The 16,068-nt window shown below is 33.7% G+C and overlaps 1 protein-coding gene across 1 annotated transcript in view; it reads left to right on the forward strand.

Moving 5' to 3' along the window:
- Positions 1-5,610: 5,610 nt before the first annotated feature.
- Positions 5,611-16,068, forward strand: part of LOC126366642 (elongation of very long chain fatty acids protein AAEL008004-like) — a 40,688-nt gene continuing 30,230 nt past the window's right edge. Inside the window, exon 1 of the mRNA XM_050009836.1 lies at positions 5,611-5,910. Coding sequence (XP_049865793.1) covers positions 5,904-5,910 — 7 coding nt within the window. The 5' untranslated portion in view covers positions 5,611-5,903. The remainder of the gene's footprint in view (positions 5,911-16,068) is intronic.

Raw genomic sequence — 16,068 nt, forward strand, 5'->3', positions numbered from 1 at the left:
TGTTTTAATTTTCCACGTGACTACCTTATTACCTGACGATTGCGAACGGATGGTCCTAAACATACATACATAAACTCACACCTATTATTCCTAATAGGATGGGCTTATATTAAAATCGAAACCCAGAAACGGATATAGGAGCGGATGTATAGATATAAAGTCCAAGCGGACAGAGTCGCAGGCAAAAAGCCAGTTTTCAATAAATAACCAGAACGTCCTTGCGGTTTGGTTGCATTGCATTCTACAAGATTGAAAGTGTCTTCAAGTATAAAGGTTTTTTTAATAACAACATAAAATTCGCAATGAACATTATAAAATAGGTACTTTTTTTAGACTTCCACCAACTCGATTAAAAAAAAACATATCATCGTTTTTACAGTATGTTTTTCAGCTGACAAAGTCTAGTAGAAATAAAACGTTACGATTTTGAAACCACATAGATTTTGTAAATGTTTAAGCTCGCACTATTATTCCTTTTAAAGAAACGGTATCGGAATTCTGATTAAATAATAGGAAACGATTCGCTTCTCTTCTCTTATCAAAATCTTTTACACCGGTTTAGAGTTCTCTTAATCTCTCCTTTCCTTAAATTAGATTCTCAATTTGGTCGCGATTATATTTGCCTAGAGTTTCTTCTCTTCTTCTTTCTTCTGAGTCTATCATGTCGTCTCATCTTTTGAGTCTATCAAATTCATCCGCTTTATGAAAGTGTTTACTAAAAACTTGTGTTTTCAATAAAACTTCTTCTCTTTTGGAATTTACTTGTGCATTGCCTTTCTATCGTGGTGAAAGGATTCGCCAATCTGCGAGCGAAGGATGTTTTTGTAAATTGCCCAGGGTGCACCTTCGTGCAGCCACAAAGCCTTGTACTAAAACTGTACTTTCTAGACGCAGTTTTTACTTTCAAGAAGTTGTTACTTGTCTTTGCACAGCATTTTCGACCTTTGATACTTATCGATGACCGTTGATGAAATAATAATAGATAGTATTATTCCAATACCTACAAAAAGAGAATGGTTTTAATATAGATTTGTTTTATAGACTAATTTCTAACGAACTAACGTAAGTAGACTTAAGATCAACGACTGATTACACCAACTTGTATACACCAACATTTGGAATGATTATTAACGAAGATGTAAACCGCTATGTTCGAAAAGAGCAAAATTTTATAAAATAATAACTCACATCGAATACACAATGGCAAAAAGAAAATAAGTATTACTGAAAATGTTTTCTGTTCTAAAAAAAATATTCTGTGTGTAAAAAATGTATTAAGATACTTTATAGAAGAATTGTAATTGTAGATTCTTAGAGAATGATGATCTTTCAAAAATATAATGAATTCTGCTCCTTCGCGTGATTAAAGTAAACCTACTTTTATAATGACCGTGTGATCTAGTCATTAGAACGTTCGGCTGTTCGATTCTCGACAAAAATCCCTTTACACCCTAGTTTAGTTAGGATATTGCCAAAAGAGATACCTGGTTGTCTGAAAGCTTCTAACTATGTTGTATTTACTACTTAAAACTAGTAATATCTATATCAAAAGGCAATGTTTTAAAAGTTGTCATCGTTCGTGTTTTTATCAGTCCCAAAAAGACAGTCACACAAACATTTCATTTTTGGTAACGTCATTAGATTGACATAATTTGTCTTATATCTATGTTTTAAAGTTTTTTTTTTTAACTTTAGTATCTTCAGTTTACTCTGAACCGGAAGACGTACTTGAGACGATTGATGAATGTGGAGAAAGCAAGAGTGTTAGGATGAAAGCATATTATTATGGAATCCTATGGCGTTTGCTTATCGTATCGTATAGTAATAGGTTGTTACCCTGTTAAAACTTGTACCTACTGACTAAACAATGTCAACATGCAGCCCAAAAACCGACCGGATATCAATTAATTCGTAAGCAGAGAACCTTCGAAAGCCAAAAAAATGTGATATCGAAATTTTATTATCTGTAAACATTTTAAGAAACAAAATCTTGCTCAATTCACACATTTCAGGGTCAATTAAAAAAAATGTACTTACCTTTTTATTTAAAAATATTTGATCATTTTTTAAATAAGGAGTAGGTTTATTACATGCATTATTTTAAAAAATAATAATAATAATTTAAAAAGTAAACTTTACTTCAATAAAAAACGTCTGTCAGCTTGTTTTTGGAGTGATTTGGTAATTACTAGTAAATATATTTTTTCTAACTGATTGAGTAGGATAAAATAAACATTTGTAACTGATCTTACAAACTATCGTATCTGAGATTGTTGCCGAAACTGATTTGCATTTATTATAATTGTTAATAAGACACAAATCATTTTAGCAAATAACAGAATAAAAAATACACCTACATCGTTTAGTAAAATCAGCGTCACTTTGCTCTACATGGCATTTCTTATTTTTCTGACTGAAAAAGTGGCGCGACTTTGTTATATTTTTAAACAGGACATCATCTCCTTAACATTATCTCGTTATTCACAGGGTCCGCTTACCTACCCTGAAGATTTGCCAGGTCCAGTTTTTTACAGAAGCGACTGCCTGTTTGACCTTCCAACCCGTGAAGGAAAAACCAGCCTAATACAGGTTAAGTCACATAACTCCGAAAATGCATTTCTCGGAAGTGGGGTTACCTCACGATGTTTTCCTTCACCGCTAAGCAAGTGTTAATCATTTATGATCCAAACATGAATTCGAAAACAAATTCGACAATCATTGGTTTGGGCCTGTGCTGGATTCGAACCTGCGAATTCAAAGTGAAAGGCAAGCTTTCTACCAACTGGGCTACCTCGTCTCCCGCATTTACACAGAGCATACATCATACATAAACTTACGCCTATTTCCTACCGGGGTAAGCGGAGACTATGAAATGGAATTTCATAGTCCATTCCTATAGTTCATCTTTTTTTAGTGGAATTCTATTGAATTTTACAGATCGTTGTAATATTATCCTGTTTCAAGCAATCTTAAAATTTTAATTACTTTTTCTAACTAAAACTAGATAATAAAATCACTGTCAGTATTATTTCAGCGAAGTATTGTTTATCAATTCATTATGTTGAGATACAATAAGTATTTTTTTTGTAACGTCGTCATAACAATATTTACACATAATACAATCAAGTACATCTTTGTATCATTTTTTTAAATAAAATATATTATCTACTGTATCATGAAGGCCGCTTATTTCAATTTTAAGTCGTAATTTTATTAATAATGAGCAAAAATATATTTGCAATTTTCAATACTTAGTAATAATCCTTTAGATATTATTATTTATTATTAATGACAAAATTACACAATGTTAGTGCGCCTTGGCATTTATAGCACTACTTACTTAGGTAGCAATATATTTTTCATTTAATTTAAAGTATATTTGGAATTCAATGGTTTGGAAACACACAGCAATTCTATTATTTAAACAGTGCAGCCGGTTTACAGAAAATGTAAAGAAAAGAGATTAGATGGTCTAAATAAGCTTCATTGAAGAATTTTATCTTTGAGCCGTGGTAGTCCAGTTGGTAGAACACTTGCCTCTCACTTTGAGGTTGCAGGTTCGAATCCAGCACAGGCCTAAACCAATGATTGTCGAATTTGTTTTCGAATTCATGTTTGGATCATAAATAATTATGACGTGCTCAGCAATGACGGAAAACATCGTGAGTAAACCCACATTCTCGAGAAATGCATTTTCGGAGGTATGTGAACTATTTTGTATTAGGCTGGTTTTCCCTTCTTTGGTTGGAAGGTCAGACAGGCAGTCGCTTCTGTAAAAACCCGGACCTGTCAAATCTTCATGTTAGGTAAGCGGACTCTGTGAAAAAAACGGGATAATGCTAGAGAGATGATGAAGAATTTTATCTAAAAATCAATTTGCTATTTGACAGTTGTTTCCATTGCACACTTTTATTTTCAAGACGAATTGTTTAAAGGTGGAGTTCTAGACCCAGTGTAGATAATGATAATTAATGTATCTTTAACTATAAAAAGTAACGTCATTTTTTTTGTCTAATCACGTCCGGTATCTGGTATGAATTGAAATAGATCGTTTTGTGTGAAAAGTAAATCTTACAATTTATTGGCCACAGTAAAAGTGTAAGTTTGTAACATCTCGAAACTTTGACCTTTGCACGGCTATTTGCGTCATCATAACAGCGAGGCCAAAATAAAGTAAGATGTCGAAAGACCATAGATTTTTGTTATGTGATTTGACCTTAACAATTGAACTTTAAGTGCATTTTGTTTAATGACTGCGTGGACAGCACAAACGGCATCTTTACAAAAAAAGTCTGCATGATAATTCTAATTATTGCTTCTTAATTTAGTAATCTAAAATTAAAAGAGTGAAGATTGAAAGGAACATATTATCAAAGACTAAATTTATTTAAAATCATCACCTTAAACAATCGCCGCACAATTGCAGACTTTATATTTTTACACAAAATTTTAAATAATAAATTAAAATGTACTGGGCTTGTTAACGCTATCAACATAACTGTCCCCTATAGATATCGCCAACATCCCGATACAAAAACGTTCACATAACCACGATGTAGAACTAACTTAGGATTACATCAACCCTTATCCAGAGCATGTGCATCCTATAACGATTTGAACGCGAAATCTCTTCAACTAGATATATTTTCTGATTCACAGCGAGCTCTGAAGAGCAAACTGACAAGACTCTATCTCCATTAAAAATTTGTTAAATTAGTGTACGTAGTTTATTTGTTTTTTATACCAACTAGTGCAATAATATGATATATTAGTGTTATTAACAGTGAGATTTTAGCTGTTGAGAAGTTAGTCTCAACAGACTAGATGTTGTTTTCTTTTTATGATGAATGTTGTGTTCACTTGTAATAACATATAAGTACTATTTTAGTTTGTTTAATTATGTTCTAACTAAATGGTATAATGTGCATAGCTGTAAGTGATCCATAAATAAATAAATAATAAATAAATAAATGGAGGGAGGCCTTTGCCCAGCAGTGGGACACTTTAGGCTAGATAAGATAAGATAAGAAAGGAAGGCGAATTAGAAGGCGAGTTGAAATCGCTCAAAAATTGTTAAGTAATTTTTGGATGAATTTAAAGATAGAAAATGGTAATCATAGATGATAAAATATCAATCGTTATTTTCTTTTTGATATTTTTTCGAATATTTATTATGATTTATGTAACAATGAGGCATCTACTACGTTTGTCTGCTTATATGTTATTTCCATACAAATTCCATAAAAATGGTTTCAATGTTTCGTTTAAATTACCTCACATATAAAATTATATTGTGTTTTTAATCTGGCTCTAATGATCAAATACTGTAACATCTTATATATTAATCGCCAAAGTTGCATGGAATAAAATACGTACTAAATTGTTGCATATTATACCGTATTATTTTCAATACAAATTAATAAATATAAATATTAATCAGCCTTGGTTATAAACTAATTAACGTTCTGCTAAAGAATGTCCACATGATGACAAAACGCGCCTTATCAAAATCGACGACCAAGAGAATCACGTACAATCGAAACGTCACAACTTTATCTTGGGTTGCGGTTGGGTTGAGCGATTGTTTATTATGGCTGCGCAAGCGCAAGAATCTTGCATTTTGAACTGATCGAACGTAACGTGCGCGCGGTCGACGCAGCTTCCCGTTGGCGGCGCGGCCAAACCGATGCGAATCGAAATTAAAAATCCTAAAATTTAAAAAAGAACTTTCGGATAAAAAAATTTAAATATCAACTATAAATAAGTAAATAGCTGTGATAGTTTCATACAATTGTGTTCAAGTGAATTTATTTTACTTTTTTGAATTTTATTTTTAAATTAGTGAAAGAATTTACAAGTGGTCCGGACACTAAATCGGGTGCGGTGACAGATATAGATTAAAAATGAACGGTAAGTCTATGAATATTAACTAGAAAATTCTTCATATAAATAGAACCTAGTAAGTGACAATTAAGTAATTATTTCAGTTGTTATGTCGTTAAGTGTAAACAAGACGTTGTTCATGTGACGCAAGTATTGATCGAATTATTAATAGTTTTTTTTTTTTTTTAATTTAATAGCGGCGAATATATGATAGGGTTGGATGGAGGTCCGTCAAATGGAATAAAATTATTAAGTGAGTAAAAATATTAAACAGCTTAGGTAAGTAATAATAATAAAATAAGTTATGTTTTTTTATTAGCGATCTGCTCAATACGTCTTTTCTTTTAAATAAAAAAATGTTTTATCTTCCGCTACTTTTCTTTATCTAATGTTGTAGGTGACTGACATTTAATCATATTTACAAGAAAAAATATGAATTTGAAAATTTTGCAATAAATAGGTACCTAAAAATCTTGAACCAATTTTAGGGACAATCCAACTAACTCGAAAGACCAGTTATCAAAAAAAATTACCCAAGGTCAACGACATGCACAAATTGTTTATGCTGCATAACAGCTTTTTTCGCCAAAATTATAAGAAAAAAAAACAAGTTACTTAATTAAGGATTATGATTATACTTTTTGGGGCAGGCCAAGGTCAGACAATTGACCATAAAAGAAAAATGTATATATATTTTACCTACCTAATTAGCTGTCACTTCAAAACTCTTTCTCAATATTCCTGATGGCTTTTGACGATGACTCTTTTTTATTTTTTTATTGCGACGTGTGTCCTTGTTAGGGAATGCAATCACGATCTCGCGAGACTCGTCTATTTTTTCGGGATCAGTTCCGAAGCATAGTATGCGAGATTGACGGGATCGGGCGAATCTCCTTGTGTTAAATTAGTAATTATACAAAATTAAATTAGTAATATTGAGAACAAAGGTTTGTTTTCTTTTAAAAAATATTTTGTTTACCTCACCGTCACAAACAAGCAGTTTTCATCGTTTTCAGCCATTCTAACTTTTTATGACTTTTTTATGAATTAGACGAATCAAATTTCCGAATCGAATCGAATCGATGTCGAAATTACATTCCCGAGTCCCAGTAGGTTGAAATCTTACTCTTTCTACTAAGTAGGGCCAATTTAATACATCGCATTTTACAGCTTTAGACTCGTAAGAAACGGGCGCCAGCATGAAAAAAAAACCTTATTACTATAGTTAAGGAGATGTCAAATGTGATCGATTAAATTAGCCCTAGTAGATGTATACTATATTTCAAAACTGTTTTTAATAAAATCAAGCTATTTCTAACGGGCTATAGGATTCGAGGACTTTGGAAAATTCCTGCACATGTAATGTCAGAAGGAGACTTAATAATCGTATAAACGCTCCGCCGAGCAAATGTAAACAAATGTGACGTCAGACGTTAATAACATTGCTGTCCTTATGTAACTTGACATAGAGAGGTCTATGAGAGAATTTCACGATATAATGCCATCTATTCCTACGTCTAAAGATGCTTTAATAGACAAAGAAAGAAATCCAAAAGAAAATAACATCCACCTAATTGCGGCACCGCGAGCGTTGCGGGTTGGGGAGTGCTAGGGTTGCCACCTTTAATAAGGGAAATATAATATGTTTTTGACCAATGTCTATAGCATTACGTATAAAGTATTTTCCGAAAATTCTGGTAAATAAAAGGGATCCACTAATATGTTTTTCGAATATACCTTATCATTAATTTTACATTTGGGTGTGTTCAGTCTTCGTAGACGATGACTTGAGTACCCTACACCTCAAAGAGTTTCCTATTAGACCAACGTGTAAGGTGGTGAGCTGTATCGCCGTGTATAATTGTCGAGCCAACTGTATTAGTAATAACTGCACTTAAGATAAATGAATAATAAATACCTCATCAGTGCAAGTTTTGCCTAAGTAAGTGTGTAATCGTCACATAAGCCACGGCGGCGCAATAACAACCTTGATCAACCCTGATGGTTGATGACATTGGTCATAAACCAAAACTCACACGAGAGGAGAAAAGAAGAACCTTAACAAAGATTACAGGATAAACAGTGGTGTGTAGTTACCTGTAACATAAGTCAATCTGTTAGTCCTATTTGCTAAAGGTACATAAAGTAAATATAATTCGACAAGGAAGTTCACTCGTGAATCGCATGCCTCATCTACACTATCGGCGATTACAGACGCTCTCGGGCGAACACGATCAAACTCGTCTGCAAGCGGTTATAGACGATGATGGGCGAGTAGGCGACAGCCGAGTATACTCTCTACACGATCATGCTCGTCCTTAATCGTCGATAATGTATAGTAGGCATTAAAATTCAAATGTTTGAATTCGTACCACACACAGTCAACAGTGATTAGCATAGCTAATACTAACGAAGTTGTCTTTGCGTATTTATTGTGTGAATGTGTGCCTTCATTATATTTGAAGACTAACTATAATAATCTTGGTAAATAAGATTCGGCGGAGGGAAATCGACAGATATTAGGTTGATGTTTCCTTAACCTCATAATATAAGGTTTATTTTACTTTGCCGGCTATAGTTTATAATCAGCAAATGTCATGTATTAAATTTGACCCTACTATATTTTAGCCATAATTTAGCATTTTTTAATTTAAATTATTAATATTTTTTTGGGCGGAAGGCAAGAGGGAAACCACTGCCCTATTTTTTCCCTAAAAAGTAGTATGGAGAATGCTACACTTTAAATTAGTGATGATAATTTAGCCACGTATACTATTAATAATAATAAAACACTTTATTAAGTACTTTTACAAGAAATTTACAGGAGAAATACTACTACTACTACTAACACACTATTACTATTACTGAACTATTCTACTTTACTATTTTTCATTTCTTAGAGAGATCATTGTTTTTGGATCATCATCATCATCATTAACAGCCTATATATGTCCCACTGCTGGGCACAGGCCTCCCCTCAATCAACCGCAGGGGGTATGGAGCATACTCCACCACGCTGCTCCAATGCGGGTTGGTGGAGGTGTTTTTACGGCTAATAGCCGGGTCTAACGGCTTAATGTGCCCTCCGAAGCACGGAATCATCTTACTTTTTCGGACAGTCAGGTGATTCAAGCCTGAAAAGTCCTTACCAAACAAAGGACATTCTCACAAAGTGATTTCGACAATGTCCCCATCGGGAATCGAACCTGGACCTCCAGATCGTGAGCCTAACGCTCTAATCACTAGACCACGGAGGCTGTTATTGTTTTTGCGTACCTAAGTATAAATATTTAAATGATGACCGAGGCACAATTATTATTATTCTGATCAAATTAAAGAGAAGGAAATTAGGTAGCAACATAATTCTATACATGATGTGATGTGATTGATTGTGATTGTGTTTATTTTTATGTATGCGTCTGCCATTACATTGTATTTTGGAATAATTACGTATATGTACCCGAGTAATGAGAGAATAGGTAATTATCCCGTTAAAGCTGCACAACGACATCTGTATTGTTTTTGGTGAACGTAGCATAGAAAGTACTCATAAACGAAATCCTAATTAGTGAGGTCTACAATCTATATACATACGGATGCGGTCTGGTCCTGTCCAAGTAACCCAGTCCTTGGACTAAGACAATGGTCCATTCAGCTAAGGTCAATGTCTTTGTTGCATAATGTCGAATGGTTGCATTGTCAACCAATCGCGAGCACGTTTGGTTCAATATTTGGTGTTGCTCGTGTCACTGGGCGAAAAGGAAGAATACCTTTTTTATTTTTTGACGTGACTTATTGTAGATTTGCCGCAGATGGCATTAACCACTTGGCCGGACAAATGGGGAGCGCTGAAGGCTCTCAAGTTAAAGAAAAATCGCCCTCGATAAAGTATGAAACACTTCTCAGAAATTCTTACCTACACACAAAATATAATGTGTGTGTAATATGGTAGACAAGTAATTAATTTTAATTTATACTCAATTAATCACGTGGAGTCTATTAAAGCATACTTCATTTTTGTTCTGCGAAAAATTCCCCGAATTCCGTTCGCGTCTATTAGTACTATTATTTCTTATCAAAGAGCTTTTTGCTATCTTCGTTTGATAGTATTGTATACTTGTCATATTTTTCTTGTTTCTTAATTTAGGAAAATACTATGTAGTTTTTTAACACTTACGCCAGTGATTTGCGCACTTCGTTTTTGCATACAAAAAAGAGCTTTATAAGATAAAATAATAATAGGTACCTACTTAGGCATTAATGAACACTGAATAATTTAATAATTTTGCTTTATTTTAACGTGTATATTCGAATTATTAGGGATAGTTTAACGTGTATATGTTTTGAAAGAGAAAGGTTCTAGATTTTTTAGTTTAGGTATCAAATAGTACTGGTAGGTAGCATAACCTATCTACCCAGATACCTAACCTGACCTAGGTACCTATGTAGATACTATTATACTCGCTCCTTGTTCGTGAGGTATTAACAGTGTAGTCTACATCTTATGCTCACTAACTTTTTTTTGCTTTGGATATGAGCTTTGAAAATTGTGACGATGCTGGAGCATAAGACGTAGACTACACTATTAATACCTCTCGAACAAGGAGCTTCGTATAATTGAGATAGAACTTTACTTACAGGTAAGTTCGTTTAATCTCATAATTATCTATTAGTTAGTTATTGGTAGTAGTTATTAGTTAGATAATGGCCCCGATTCCTGCAGATAGCGCCTAATTTTATTTTAAGTTATAGCCGTCATTTTCATATCCGTCGAAAAGGAAAGGGACGGATGATTCTCAGCTCTTAATTTTAGGAAGCATGAGTAAATGAATGCATAACCCGGGCGAATCAAAAAGGTACGTCGCTGGTATGCAATTTGTTTGACGTGCTGTCTACTTAACTGTGTCGGGTTATTGACTAATGTAAAATTTTTAGACGGTTGGTTTAGATTTGTGCTTAAAATTGACGTGTGTTCCATAAAAAATATGCTTGTCGATTACCCGTCCCATTCTTTTTCGGCGGATAAGAAAATGACAGATATAACTTAAAATAAAATTAGATGGTATTTACAGGAATTAGCACCATTACTTATCTAACAATATGCAATTTCAACATTAAGCAAGTGGTCACGCCATTTTGACGCTAATCATTTGGTGCTCTGCTGTCCGGCCAAGTAGTTAATACCAAGCGGCAAATATACTATAAGTCACTGCAAAAAAGGTGCTCTGCTAAAGGCCGTAATTATGAAGCAAATAAAAACTGATTGTTCGGTGCAAATATATAGTAGGTTTTTTTTTTGGGAATTCTATATAGTCACACCTATATACACATACATACTAATTATTGTCGTTTAGCGAACTATTTTGTTAATTAAGTGTGCAAACAAGGACATTAGGTCCTAAACAGTAAGGTACACTTATTTGCGCCCGTAAGGTGTTTTATTTGATAAAACCAAATGTAATTATTTACGCGCTATGTGAACTGTAAAGTTTCTTCGACTTTGGTCCTTAGCTAATAAACTAATAATTACCTTAAGCATATAAACCATTTCGCAAACATTCTGGTAGATAGTCAATATGCCTAGTCAAATAGCGTTGAACTGATGAAAAAAATAAGATGACGTCATAACATTACGGATCTCTTCGCTAGTATAGACATAAAGGACATCACTATGCAAATAGGTGTCACTATGTGTTTTTAAAATTGGCAAACTGGAATAAATAAAACCTCTTTCAGAATCTAATTATTTACATATGGTTTGAAATATATCGAAAAAATACCTCAGGTATGTAACAAACAATAGTACTAGGTACAGATAAAAAATACTAATTACATTATTTTTATTGATTAAAGAAAATTGTAATATCGGCTGACAAATACAATTTCTTTGATAAATATCTAATTTTTTTAAATTGCCGTAAAATAAATCTGACAAAAGCATCCCATTTGTCAGTTTTTATCATATTATTATGACAGGTTTCTTTTTATTATTATACCGTGCATTAATTATAATTGTAAATAAAAAGTTTCCAACTTTTAAATCAGTTACTTTTTACTAAACGTCAAACCACGAAATTACTATGGAATTTGTAATGAAAAAGGAACCTGGGTCGTCATTGAAAAACGTGTCAAAATGTCACAATTATTATTTCATTTTTCTTTATTAAAATTCATAGATAATTTAAATAGAAAAAATAAAATGTTTTTTGTCACCTTTACATCTGTCTTTATTTAGTAAACTTTGACTTTGGTTACTACCCAATAGATTCCTAGGTCAGAGATAAATTATGAAATTCTGATTACTACATAAAGACAGAATAAAACTCATTGACATATAAGCGCATTGTTTAAGAAAGGCAATATTGAATTATTTAATCTTATTAAGAGAATGACGAAATGTACCTCAGTGAATGGTATGTCCATGATAAATGTAAGAAATCTTTTTAAATTAATAATAATAATAACCCTGAAATTTAATGGCAAATGCAATTTCATTCATAAAGCGTAGAGTAGCGCCGTTGTATATATATAGCGTACTTTCGTAACTCTGACTGAGAGTGCCAGTTACATTTAAAATATTATATTTTTTGGAAGTCCGAAACATAACACTACGTAAAAAAATTGGAATCGCTGATTTAGGACGTAAAGCCACCAGACTTAGTGGGATCGGGCCGGACATGTTTGTCGCATGCACCCTGAGCGGTGGGCACGGATCGTTATGCATTGGGTGTCGATAGAGATGGCGCGACGACTTGGACGCTTGCCCAAGGGACTAGCCGGAATACGCACAGGACCGCGAAAAATGGAAAGAGGAAGGGGAGGCCTTTGCCCAGCAGTAGGATCTTGTAAGCCAGATTAGATTCGATTTTTTCAAGCAAGTTAAATATTATCAAGAATCCAACGGACTCCGTGGTCCAGTGGCTGAGCGTTGTGCTCACAATCCGGAGGCCCCGGGTTTGAATCCCGGTGGGGATATATCAGAAAAATCACTTTCTGATCCCTAGTTTAGTTAGGACATTACAGGCGGATCGCCTGATTGTCCAAAATTAAGATGATCTTTCTATCAGATGAACGCGATAGATGGTGATCCATATCGCAGCCATAATGGTCGAGCCAACTGTGTTAGTAGGTAATTCATTGGTGCAAGTCGGTTACCGGGGTTCGAACCGGCGGTCCTTATTAAAGATGCAAACCGGACTACAGTAACTTTTCATGACTGTACATCCTATCAAGAACCCTTTAAATACAATTTAACTGTTATAAAATCAATAAATATAAATCGTGTAGAGAATTTACATTTAAATGAAACAAGGAAGTTAAACCTCAACATAGATTTATCAACATTACATCAATTTACGTACCAATTGAGAAATGGCATAACATAACATAATATAAGCTCCCGACAATATTTACAATTGAGTTAGTTAGATCAACTGAGTACCCATGCTTCACAGAACTCTCTACTTTTATAGAATTGGTACACTTTCAAAGGACGTAATATACGATCCCGACGACCCGATTACTCTAGCCATAGAGGCAACCAATCAGCTCGCGACACCAAACACTTCAGGACCCCGATACCGACCCCGCCGGCGTGGTCGACGATTTCCCTCAATCAGCGCTTATCGCTATCAACCCACTAGGGTCCATTATTTCTTACAAATATTTTTCCTCTCAGACGACGCCCTGAGCAGAGGTTCGCGCCCAATTGAGCACCCTCAGGCCTGTTGTCTTAAATGATGTACTGGGTGAGAGCCTTCAGCGCTCCCCATTTGTCCGGCCAAGTAATTAATGCCATCTGCGGCAAATCTACAATAAGTTACGGCAAAAAAAGTACACTTATTTTTTACAATAGTTAGAATTATTATTTTTACAAATATTTCTTGGAACTTCGTGTATTATGATCACTAGACCATCACACAGATACCTGTAGGTATTATCATTAATGATATAACCGTATCATCATAAACTTAATGGCTTTTATTGGATTTTATTCGCGTTTCAAACACCTACGGGAAATATTACTGCAATCTTCTTCATGATTCATTTAGCCTTGTGGTGTATCACTAGCGTAGATATCGAAATAAGATATATACAAATAAAATAATTATTAAGAAAGAGATAGCGACAAAATAATGATTTCTGAAGTAAGGTAGAAATTCTAGAAAAAGGTTCAGAATAGGTCATATCTCCTTAACAGTAAATAATCGCTGAAAATATAGACGCTGACGTCGTTAACTGACGTATCTGAATTTTTTACCAAATCTGATTTTTTGCTATTGTCAATAAGACGCAAATTATCTTAGCAAAAAACTGCAGAGTTTGTAAAGTCAGCCACGGTTTCTGGTAGCCAATGAATCCCCTCTATACAATTTATAATTTTGAACGTGAACTTCAAGGCCATTCTGTATATACCCAACAGTGGGACGTATTTATTCTAAATACATAATATATATCTCCCACTCTTCAGTCCAAACTCTTCAGTAAATCAACCTGAAAGGATATTTTGCCCGAGGCTTCGCTCGCGTTAACACGTTCCCCTTTTCCAATGTACCTACAAATTTTAGCTTCTTATCTTAAAAACTGCGAAAAGTCTATATAAATATATAAAATGTTACCCCCACTTTGAAAGGTTGGGGGCATTTAAATAAAAACGATGCACTATTTTTTTGTCAGAAGAAAATAGTTCGCATACCATTTTTTAGCTTTTTACTTTGAAAATTTCGCAATGCTTAATGAATTTCTCAACGGATAACATGTTTCTGTCCACTTTACTATCAACACAAACGTGTATTATTTATTTCCTTCGTCATTATCTCCGGGTTCACTTACCTAATCTTCGCTAGGCAATCCCAAGTCTGGTTTTTGCAGAATCAAAAAATATTCAAAAAAGAAGGCTAAATGAATAATAAAATATCTTTTATGTTAATGACATAACTTGATACGTTTTTTCGAATACCTATATGCCGTAAAAACTTGTGTAAGTATTTTGTATATATTTCTTTCCTTAATGTTTCGTTAGGCAATATTCACACGATGCCGCGCACCACGGCATAAAAGAATAAAGGTTGGAATAGCCCTAACGCGCATTTTGTACGAGAACCGCTGTCGCCGTTTCAACCCCACGATAGCGCCACGCTACTACTTCTCAGATTTCTAAAAAACAATGATGTACTTTTTTTGTTTGTTAATCAAAAATAGTCCGCATACCAATTCTTAGCTTTCTACCTTGAAAATTGCGGAATGCTCCAAGCAAACTTCCGCCCCCCGTTTTTGGAAAGTGGGGGGTTTAAAATAAAAGACGAAAAATAGCCTATGTCACTCTGCATCACATTAACTATCACTACTTAAAAAATCACGTCAATTTATTGCTCCGTTTTGCCGTGAGAGACGGACAAACAAATAGACACACACATACACTTTCGCATTCATAATCTTAGTATGGATTTTCAAATCAAATCATTTATTATAATATTCATTATACGTCATACAGGATGCATTAGACAATAGTCTTAAAAATAATATCAACAAAAATAAATAAATTAATAAGTATTGAAACCAATAGGTAATAAATTAGTAATAATATCTAATATATTTATCGTAACTACTAACAATATATAATTCCATCAATTCAGATTTATAAATTCATCATTATTCAAATTCAAATTCATCCGGAGCTCCGTACATAGGAAAGCGCTCCTACTTATATGGCATCAGTTCGGCCTTTCAACCTCCTTCTTCTATTCCGCGATTAGGACAACAAACACCAGATCGAGAAATAACATACAACAATATTACCTAAAAAACTGGTTAACAGCCAATCGCGTCGGTGCGCAGTGTCGTGTGAGATACCCCTTAAGGATTAACACTTGCAACTTGGAATTTCCACTTTATTAATGAAAAAAAAACTGTTAATAGTAATAATCAATAGTCCTAGTAATAAAAAGTTCCTAAATTAAACGTCTATGACATAAACCTTTTGTACCATACATGAGATATGTAAACATTTTTCGGATCTATTTCATTATCAAGACGATATTAAGTGAACGAGTACTTACCAAGTTTCCTTTTTGTTTTGACGATTAGTAGCTTTCAATTATCATTTTTTTATTTAAATAATTTTATTTTTTGTTTTATTTTGTAATTTTTATTCCTGTTTTCTTGTTACTTTTTGTAAATATTTTA

The sequence above is a fragment of the Pectinophora gossypiella genome, chromosome 5 (genome assembly GCF_024362695.1).
Source record: "Pectinophora gossypiella chromosome 5, ilPecGoss1.1, whole genome shotgun sequence".
Lineage (NCBI taxonomy): Eukaryota > Metazoa > Arthropoda > Insecta > Lepidoptera > Gelechiidae > Pectinophora > Pectinophora gossypiella.